Source organism: Sebastes fasciatus, chromosome 2, assembly GCF_043250625.1.
Source record: "Sebastes fasciatus isolate fSebFas1 chromosome 2, fSebFas1.pri, whole genome shotgun sequence".
NCBI lineage: Eukaryota > Metazoa > Chordata > Actinopteri > Perciformes > Sebastidae > Sebastes > Sebastes fasciatus.
This window is the reverse complement of record NC_133796.1, coordinates 31,309,795-31,320,629: the sequence shown is the minus strand read 5'-3', so window position 1 is coordinate 31,320,629 and position 10,835 is coordinate 31,309,795. Positions and strand designations below refer to the sequence as shown.

Sequence of the window (10,835 nt, the reverse complement as noted above, 5' to 3'; positions counted from 1 at the left end):
ATCAGTGGTGTCACTGGATTTCCCTGCCTTATTATTACACATTTCTTGCCATACCACTGTGTATATGTAAATGTTCTGCGGGAAACGTTTACATACAGGGTGGAGTCAGGTAAAATGGGCCAGGTAAGGTTGGAGCGTCATAGCCCTTTAAAATTTTACAGCCAATCACAATAACTGATCTTGCACTGTTGCTACAACACTAGTTGAGATGTAACAATAGTTTTGGCTGGTCTGAGGTTGCTAATGTGGGCAGGGCATAATGTTACATGAAGCATGTCAGAGAAATGGTATGGTAAGAGAGCGTGACATAGCAAATGTCACTCATCACTAATACGGATGATAAAGCAATTATAAGTAAGCTTACAATCAAATCAAAATGTTTATGAGCAATGTTATGACAGGTTTTTTAAAATAAAAAAGAGTTGAAATTTAGTCAAAAAGTCAAGTTCATCTTAACCAGCCGGCTAAAATGGGCCACAATTTTCAGCTAAAATGGGCCACATACATACACACACACAATTTTACACAGAAGTTACACAGAAATTGAGGGTGCAAAACCGGTTCATGGATCTAGATACATAAACATGCAAAATCTCCATCTTTTTTTAAATTAGTGTTTGAAGGCAACACAGGACAAGACCTAACTAGATGAGATGTTAAGACCAGCTACAGGAAATGTTAATGCTTTTTGGTGTTTTTTGTTTTTTTTGTTGAATATGTTCTAATGTTTGACACAAGCATGCACATACACACACAGTCCAACAAAGACACACACACAAAGACATCAATGCACAGAAACACACACATAATAGGTTAAATTTTAAATGCATTATTGAATGAAATATTTGTTCAACTTTTTATTGCATGAAATGTATTTATTATGTGTTTGTAGCTCAAGAAGGAAACTGCTGATACTCTAACTCTCATAATTCCAAAATAACTATACTTTTTCACATTTTTTTAACAAATAAATATTCAAGAGAACCGTGCCATTTTACAAAAATATAATTAGATCTCATGCATAGCTTATTTGATGGTCTCATAAATCTTTTACCAACTAGAATTAGCGCCTCACGGTTGTTTGCCTCCGCCAACCAGTCGAGTTTCAGTTTATATCCATGTCTGTCCAAAATGTCATCACTTCATCATTTTATCCTATTAGACATTTGTGTGAAATTATTAGCATATGAATTATTGAGTTATGGACAAAACCATGTTTTGTGAAGTCCCAGTGACCTTTGACCACCAAAATCGAATCCGTTCATCCTTGAGTCCAAGTGGAAATTTGTGCCAAATTTGAAGAAATTCCTCTAAGGTGCTCAGAGATATCTTATTCACAAGAATGGGACGTACATGAGGTCACAGTGACCCTGACTTTTGACCTTCGACCACCAAAATCTAATCAGTTCATCATTGAGTCCAAGTGAACATTTGTGCCAGATTTGAAGAAATTTCCTCCAGACATTCCTAAGATATTGCGTTCACGAGTGTGGATCGGACGGATGTACTGACGTACGTACACTGTAAACAATTGCTGTTAATTTACAGCAGGATTTCAGCAGTATTAACCTGTTATAGCTAAAAACAGTGCTTTACTGTTAATACAAAAGAAAACCTGTTAAATTACGCTCGTAGGCCGTTTTTTAACTGAACTATAATGCATTCTTAAAAAACATCACTTTACTGCTGATCAACTGTCTAAAGTATCATCAGTAACAGTTTCATGCAGTATGTTTTAAATTCTGGGACCTGATCTGCACATGTGAGGCTTGTACATTGTACATGACTGTAAAATCAGTGAATTAGCTTTATTGTTCTTCACTCACATGTTGTTCTGGTTTGCATTCTGTGCTTGTAGCCAGCTATAGTAGGACATTTTGGGAAAAGTGTCAACAAGTCCATTATAGCCTTTTTAAAGTGCCTTTAACTGTATTTAGTGTGACTTCATATGTCTGTAACCTGCTAAGTCTATTTATCTAGGCAAAAAATTATGTTTATTAAAAAATGTATGTAAAAAATACAACCTAAATAGTGCATTAAAACAAATCAGTAAGATAATGATAATAATAATAATAATAATAATGATAATAATAATAGATTAAACTTATATAGCGCTTTTTAAAGATCTCAAAGACGCTTTACACATTCGGGGGGAAAACGGTGTGAGACAAACAGGAGACGAACGACAAGAACAGGCGACATACACATGCACACTCTCATACATACACACGGACAAATGGGTCGGGGGAGGAGGGGGCTACAAGTAAGCAGAGGAGAAAAGATGGGTTTTGAGGCTGGACTGGAATATGGTGAGGGAATCGGAGTCGCTGATGAGTTTTGAGAGGGAGTTCCACATAATGTAAAAGAAAGGTGAAAAACAGCTATATAATGTATCTTTAAACAGTAAATTAACTGTAAAATACTGTGAAATTAATAAAAAAAAACAGTTCAAACTGTATTTTTCATTAACAGTACAAAGCTGTAAATTTCAGTGACGGTATAATAATGTTAATTTTACAGTAATATAAAGGCAACCCTGCTGCCAGCTCTTTACTGTTATTTTACTGGGAAATTCTTAACAGTGTACAGACAGTGTGCAATGAATGCCAGATTCATTGGTGGAAATTCCTGCAAAAAAAGTTGCTACAGGATGATGGCTGTATTTCCAAATTCTGTTGTTGTTGTTTTTGCCTTTTCCAGAAAGCTGCCTACCCTGGGGAACCACTTGAATTACAATATGCTGAGATGTTATTATGGAATTTTTGCCTAATGATAATAAAAAAAATAAAATGCCTATTCCAGCTTTAAATCATGTGGCAAATAAGATAAGATAAGATCAACCTTTATTGATCCCCAGGGGGGATTTGTTTGTTGCAGCAGCACAAGGACAGCAATTGGTACAGATAAATAGAGAAAAATAAATAGATAATAAGATAGTTAAAGCTTTGTAAAAGCAAAAGAGGAAAGCAGATAGAGAAGGGGATGGTGGTGGCTTTAGAAACCAGGCCAGTCAAAGTGCAGGTGTGACCCAGAAAACTGGGGTCAACCATTTACCACAGCTTAAAGCAGATGCACCATGCTGCCTTTCTATCTATCTATCTATCTATCTATCTATCTATCTACAGTATCTATCTATCCATCTATCCATCTATCCATCTATCTATCTATCTATCTATCTATCTATCTATCTATCTATCTATCTATCTTGTGTCTTCTATTGTCGGTGCACGCTACTAGTTTAGTACTTAAGTATTTTTTTTATACTTAAAATCATGAAAAATATTGCGTTTAATGTTTCCTTTCACACAAACTATATTACACAAACACTAAGTTTTAACACCTCTTCAGTATTTCACACAGGAAGTGGTTTACAACATACAGGAAGACAACATTGGAGCAGTTTCTTGTGAAATCATGTTCAAACACAACCAACAGGAAACCGTGCTATACCACCTCATGTTGCCGACCAATAGGTGAGGTGCAAATAAACAACGGCGATGAGAAATTACCAAGAACTCCAGATGTGGTTATACGTGAGAAAACATTAGAGAAATTATCAAATGTAACGAAGACAGCCTCGTGACGGAAATCTACAAGCAATATTAACAGATTTAGAAACACAGGATGCAAACTGGATACATTCTGGTTTTTTTTATCTTGCCCATTTTTTTGGAAGGATGCTGTGATGAAAACTATCAAAAGAAAAAAACAGGTATTTCATTTAAACATAAATTGTCTTTCAATATTACAGCTGAAAACTGTTCTTTTTAATTTGTGTTTAAAAGGAAGCATGCATGTAATTATTAATGGCGTCTCAGACCAACTTATGTCTGGCTGTACAATTGAAATTAAACAGAAACACAACTCTCCCCAGGTCTTCGGCAGGATGCTGTATGCCGGCACTACAAAGCAGTGGAGGGGGAAATCTTTATGATGCCATGCATAGAGTCTGTGAACATGGAGGCGGTGTGCTCCAGGAATGGAGAGGGCAGAGAAGGAAACAAAGGCACATCGTTTGTCTGTGGGAGAAAGTTCCTAGTTGAAGCAAAACATTCTGGAAAGTACACATGCAGGTAAATAATCATTTGTAACCCCAACTGTGTCTGATTAAACTTAAAATGTATTTGAGATCATTGTCTTCAAAACAAAATAAGTTGTGTAATCACACAGTACAATTATCTTTTTTTCTTTGTGATATTGCGTTGGAGAAAAATAATGTAAAATTTGATTATGCGGAATGGTACCACTTTAAAATATGATATATTTTTTAGAGGCCTTGTAAAGCAATAATAAATATGCATTCTGGGCTTGTCACACCACAGAGAAATGTGTTACTAACCACCCAGCCAAATTTGAATGATTAAAAAAATCACCAAGTATGTAAAATTAGCTTTTAAAATTATGGAAAAATAAGCAGTATTCTCTGCTCTGAAACACTGGGGGCGTGTCGCTGAAGGCGCTGAAACCACACCCAAAAGCGGGGAAGGTGCTTTCCCTCAGTAGTGGCGAGCAGCAAAGAGGGAAGAGCCCAGTGGCGAATCCCCGTCTGACGGGCGGATTGGGGAAATGTGGCGTACGGAAGACCGCTTGCCCAGTGTCGCTTGGGGGCCTGAGTCCTTCTGATCGAGGCTCAGCCCGTGGGCGGTGTGAGGCCGGTAACGGTCGCGCTGTGGTCCGGTCTTAATGGAGTTGGGTTGTTTGGGAATGCAGCCCAAAGCGGTTGGTAAACTCCATCTAAGGCTAAATACCGGCACGAGACCGATAGTCGACAAGTACCTTAAGGGAAAGTTCAAAAGAACTTTGAAGAGAGAGTTCAAGAGGGCGTAAAATTATTGAGAGGTTAACCAGTGGGGCCGCGCAGTCTTTCCGGGGAATTCAACTCAGCGGGTTAGGGACGGCTGCTCGGGGTGGGAGGATCCCCTCGTGGGATCTCTCCCCAGCACTGGCCGGCCCCGCCGGACGCATTACCTCCGAGGTGGTGTGCTGCGACCGTTTCTCAAAATCAGCTTGGTGAGGCCCAGACCTCGCCGCTTCTTGGGGCCGTTGACAAAGTGCTTGCTTTTGTGGTCCTGGTAGTGTCAAAGACATTCGTGGCCCTGGTACTCCATACTCTGATTCACATTATTTTCAAGTCTGCCTTAAAATAAAACTCTCACATGCCCGCACATTCAAACAATAATAATGACAGTAATTGTTTCACAAGTAGACACGCAGCCGAAACGCAGACGACACGCAGCTAGTGTGAACACCAGACACGTGTATCATGCAGCCACCACGCCACGCAGCCGCCACGCGCTCCTGACGTTGTATACTGTATGTGCCCCGGGCTTTAGGTTTGGAATTCTAAATCAACTCCCCAATTTTTGTATTTCTACTCCTAAACAAGTCATTATGTGCCCTTTGCTAAATTTAATACCATTTTGATTAATAATGCATTTTAAATTTGTATTTATTACTAGTGGAAGGACCAGTGTGATTTAGTGCCATCTAGCGGTGAGGTTGCAGATTGCAACCAACTGAATACGCCTCCCTTTGCAAGCGTGACAGAGAGCTACGGTGGCCTTCAGGTCTCGTAAAAACATGGAAGGCCCTCTTTAGAGCCAGTGTTAGAAGTCCAGGGTGCCCAAGATTTTTGAAATTTTTCCAAAAGGGCAAAACCGTTGGTCCTACTTTAGTACTATTGTACCCTCACGACAAAGTAGTCGGGGGTATATAGCGCTCCGCGTGTCTGTCGTTCTGTCCGTTCGCGTGTCACACTTTCGTTTCCGGAGCAGAACTCGAAAACTATTTAATTTAGGAACTTCAAATTTGGTATGATGGTTAACAGTGTGGTCTAGTTGTGCCTTTTTTTTTTCCAAAAGGGCAAAACCTTTGGTCCTACTTTAGTAGGGGTCAAGCAGTGAGCGGGGGTAGGTGAACCATGCTCACTTTTGTCTTGTTTAACAAACTAGTAATGATTAGTATATACTCTGTAATTTATGATTTGCAAAGCCTTAATAAATTGTTAATATAGGCCTACATTTCTTAAAGTCATTAGTAGCAACTTTAAAAACGTTTTGGTAGACTAAATAGCAAATTAAGATTTTTTGTGTGTAGTTCACATGGGACTGAACTTTTAGTGTTCAGGTCTTTGCTGTCCAGCGGCAGCGAGTTGTTCTTCCACCTACAGGTGGTGGAGAGAATCAGTCTGGGTCCTGGATGCTTCCAGCCTGAGGAGATCAGAGAGCTGGTCGTGAATAAAGGTGGGAAGATCCCTTGCCCAGGTCTCAACTGTAGTAACGACACAGATGTCATCTGGTACAAGGTGAAGTACACACATGAACCGGATTATATATCTCACAATGGAAACATAAATCACAGCAAAAACTCACAACAAGTGTGCTTTCTTACAGGGCATGACAGCTGTGTCTCGGCTGAAAAGACCCACCTATCAGAAGGATGGGTGGTTACATCTCTTCCGAGTCTATACATCTGATACTGATGTATTTTTCTGTGATAGACAAATAAATGATTCAGGAGTCATATGGACCTTCAGGAGGGCTGTTGACGTCAGTGTCATACGTAAGTGCTGTGTAGTGTGTGTGTGTGTGTGTGTACTTATGCAGCTAAATTAAGCTAGGTTAAGGTTAGGGTAAGGGGCTAGGGAATGAATTATGTCATTGAGTGTCCTCACAAAGATAGAAGTACATGGCTGTGTGTATGTGTGTGTGTGTGCGTGTGTGTGCGCGTGTGTGCGCGTGTGTGCGTGAGTGCGTGTGTGTGTGTGTATGTGTGCGTGTGTGTGTGTGTGTGTGTGTGTGTGTGTGTGCGTGCGTGTGTGTGTGTGTGTGTGCGTGTGTGTGTGTGTGTGTGTGTGTGTGTGTGTGTGTGCGTGTGTGTGCGCGTGTGTGTGTGTGTGTATGTGTGCGTGTGTGTGCGTGCGTGCGTGCGTGCGTGCGTGCGTGCGTGCGTGCGTGCGTGCGTGTGTGTGTGTGTATGTGTGCGTGTGTGTGCGTGCGTGCGTGCGTGCGTGCGTGTGTGTGTGCGTGTTGGAGGTTAAGTAACTAACTAAAGAACTATGCCAAAATAAGTATATTACCATGGCCACTGGGTATAGGTAAAAAGAGGAGCTGGGTTCACACCATCATATATTTCTTTTAGCAATGCTAGTGGCGTGACTCTAGAGATGGAAATGATGGTCTGTTACTTGGTCGTCTGTGGTCCAGACTGAAATATCTCATCATCCGTTGGTTTTGCTAATTAGCAAATGTTAGCATGCTGCTAACATGCTCAAATAAGACGAGGCCTTTCTCAATCTGCATTCTTGTCTGTACTTGTGTTCTCATGAAACATCATCAATCATGGCCAAAGTACTGTTACAACTGGTACATTTAAAGCAGCAGTGGGTAGAATTGAAGCAGATATGATTACAAAAAGTTATTTTTATAAAACTGTCGCTATATCCTGACAGAAGTGCATGAAACAGGTAATCTGAAAAAAAAATCATGTGCCTCTGTGTCCTCCGGTGCTCCTAATGGCATCTGCAAGATTTCACAGACCGGAGGAAAACAACCAATCAGAGCGAGCTGGAGCCTGCCGTCTCTGAGCAGCTGTCAATCACTCGCGTACTCTGATCAAGCGGTCAAACTAGGCAGCGCTGATCAAATATGAATTAATATTCTGTTACTGTAATGCCTATTTCTCACCTCAAATTTTTTCAGAAATGTCTTGTAGTGTACTGTTTAGCTGTAAAATGAGAAAGTTTGTGACCCGGCCGTCATGTTGAGATCTGTTGAGGAAATACCAAGCACCGCCCACCAGCCGGAGCAAACTTTCTAATTTTACAGCTAAACAGTACACTTTTTAGCTGACATTTTAGGCAAGAAATTATTTGATTAATATTTGATCAGCGCAGCCTAGTTTGATCGGAGTTCGCGAGTGATTGACAGCTGCCTCCGTTGAATGAACAGCCAATAGGAACGCTCTCTCTCTGAAATGACCTGTGATTGGCCAAAGTCTTCCGTCACGGGCTAGATTTTCTAAAGCCTGAAAACAGAGCCATGAGGAGGAGCAGAAGTCTAGTTTTCTTTCAGAACACTTGAATTACAATATGCTGAAAGGTTATTATGGAATTTTTGCCCAATGATGCCAAAAACGTTCTGCCTACCCCAGCTTTAATGCCTACACATCAGCATGTTAGCTTTGTTCGCTGTGGACATTTTAGCATGCTGATGTTATTATTTAGCTCAAACCACCGCTTTGTCTAAGTACAGCCTCACAGACAGAAGAAAGGGCTGTTACTATGCTGCAGGGGTTAAACTAAAGAAGAAGCTATATTTGAGGTGTCCTGATAATCAGTTTTAATATATACTGTACCTGCCAGCCAATCAGAAATTAGTATTTTCCTTGGCCATGGTATAATTTAAAGAATGAGGAACCAAGCCACTCAACTTAATAAAATGAAATAAAATAATAATACAATAATAATTCAATACCTTTACCTCAGTGTCAGATTACACACATAACCTGTTTAAAAAAATGTCTATCACACGTTTTTAGATCTTGTAATGTACACATTAACCTACTCAAACAGTTGTTCTCATTTAGCAATCGTTGTTAAAGCACCCATTCTTACACAATTTTTTGTATTTGAAAAGATATGTGTATCACGAATATGGTTGAAGATAGGGATGCAAAACCGAACTGTAATAAACTAAACCGTCAATGACGTACAAACCGAACTGTGGGCTTGTTGAACTGTCGCACCACTATTAAATACAGCCCTACTAATTATTTGCCAGAGACACAGAAGAGGAAATGATTTGAACACAGGCTTACTTGACCATTAAGTAGTTTGCCTTATTTCATGTATAAAATCAGTGTTATGAATATCATTTGTTACTATCAATTAATCTACGGTATCTATTTATATATTTTTGGAGTTTAAACACATTGAAAATTATTATATTTTTCTTCTCCTTAATGTGCAAAACAAACCAAACCGAAACCTTTTAAACATAATTAACTTTTCATGGAATTCAAGGCAGAACTGATGCAGGAAATATACGTATACAATGAGGGATGTCTACACCCTATAATCCATCATTTAAATGTTTAATTTCAAACACGTTTGAGAAAATAGACCTTTTGATCAGTTTAAACAAATTTTTATTCAGGTCTGTAAGAGCTTCAAAAAGCTCATGATGTTTTTTCACATTCAGCACAGAGGCTAATCTGGGATTGTAGTATACACAAGGCTGTCGTTCCTTGCCATGACAAACTTTGAACACTCACCCTCTAAATTGGTTCATATCTGCAAACCCCAAAACCACCGGGCTTCCTCCACAGCAGATGATTAGTTGCCCTTGGTGTTTACTGCAATCGTTGCTCTACTGTGCAGGAATGCATGTTTAAGATAGTTACGATAGTTAGATATTTCATTAAGGACTACTGTACTACTGTTATTTAAAACCTGGAATATCCTGTTTTCAGAACAAAACACATCAAAGGGTATCACAAGATCAGTTCTTCTTTAGTGGCCTTGCACTCAATTTTCCATTATTATCTCCCTCAACATAGCCACCATTGGTAATACAGAACTGTGTGACTTTATTTCCCATGCCCAAACAGTTGACGAAACAAGTTACGCTCCCAGGATTGTGCATCCCGAAAACAACACGAAAGAGAAAGTGGAGCTTGGTAAGTGTGCCCAAATGTGCTATGATATAATCCCACAGCTATCAGACTTAATAATTCATTTAGATGGTTTTGAACTGCTTTTTCAGAGCCAAAGGTCAACACTGTAGCCACTATAATCAGCCTAAAAATGATGTATACAGCAAACATCTCAGCATGCATGCGTTCTGGTTTGTTGACAATCAATTGCTGACAAGAGTTGTTTTCCTACTCAGAATGAGTTATTTTAGTTATAATACGTATTAACTGGCAGTGTTTAAAACGATCTAACATGTCATTCTAATGTTGACTGGTTGTAATTGTTGACTGCTCAACATGCTGCTGTGGCTTATAGTTATGTATCTGACACAACCCTGATAATTACATGATTGTTTCATCTTTGTCTAAATGACTCATTTGTGCATCTTACAAATTGGTATGATAGTAAGACATTAAATTATATTCTCATTTTATTAGGACATTAAGGATTAGATTATAATTGGCATGTTTTTGTCGTTCTAGGTCAGTATCACACTCTGATGTGCAAGGTATATTTTCCTTTTGAGAAAAAGTTTTCGCGGGAGGTGCAGTGGTACATAAATTACAGTGGCAACACGGAGAATATGACTCTACTACCCATGGAGGAGCAACAGTGAGTAACTGCAGTCCCTTTGTCTATGTTTGCTTTTGCCAGAAAGTAACTGTCTTTCATTATTCATTAGGGGCGGCTCAGGCTCAGAGGGTAGAGCAGGTCGTCCACCAATCGGTGGCGCATGTCGATGCGTCCTAGAGCAAGACACTTAACCCCAAATTGCTCCCGAAGGCATAGCCATCGGTGTGTGAATGAGTATTTAGATTAGATCCTGATGGGCATGGTTGGCACCTTAGCACCCTCTGCCATCAGTGTGTGAATGGGTGAATGCTGACATGTAGTGTAAAGCTCTTTGAGTGGTCGGAAGACTACAAAAGCACTATATAAAAGCAATTCCATTTACCATTATGCAGCACCAGTGTGTTACACATGCATTGCATGATACGTTTTCATAAGGATACAAGGGAGCTAAAATTCTCTCTGTGATTCAGACAGGAAAGAATGCCATATAAAGAGCACGAGGTCATACGAAGAGCCATCATAACAGAGGTGACTCCACAACACTTGAACTACAGATATACCTGCATCG

The 10,835-nt window shown here is 39.7% G+C and overlaps 1 protein-coding gene across 3 annotated transcripts in view; it reads left to right on the top strand.

The window, feature by feature from the left end:
* Positions 1–3,486: 3,486 nt before the first annotated feature.
* The window catches only part of LOC141758057 (interleukin-18 receptor accessory protein-like), an 11,435-nt gene continuing 4,086 nt past the window's right edge, over positions 3,487–10,835 (top strand). Inside the window, exons 1-7 of one of the 3 annotated variants that reach the window (XM_074619151.1) lie at positions 3,487–3,712; positions 3,875–4,073; positions 6,170–6,304; positions 6,393–6,561; positions 9,610–9,678; positions 10,177–10,306; positions 10,738–10,835. The exon at positions 10,738–10,835 is cut by the window's right edge and continues 57 nt beyond it. In XM_074619151.1, the coding sequence (XP_074475252.1) occupies positions 4,068–4,073; positions 6,170–6,304; positions 6,393–6,561; positions 9,610–9,678; positions 10,177–10,306; positions 10,738–10,835 (607 nt within the window). In that variant the 5' untranslated portion in view covers positions 3,487–3,712; positions 3,875–4,067. Of the gene's footprint in view, positions 3,713–3,874; positions 4,074–6,141; positions 6,305–6,392; positions 6,562–9,609; positions 9,679–10,176; positions 10,307–10,737 lie in introns of all 3 variants that reach the window. The other 2 variants (XM_074619134.1, XM_074619144.1) reach the window with 2 other exon arrangements.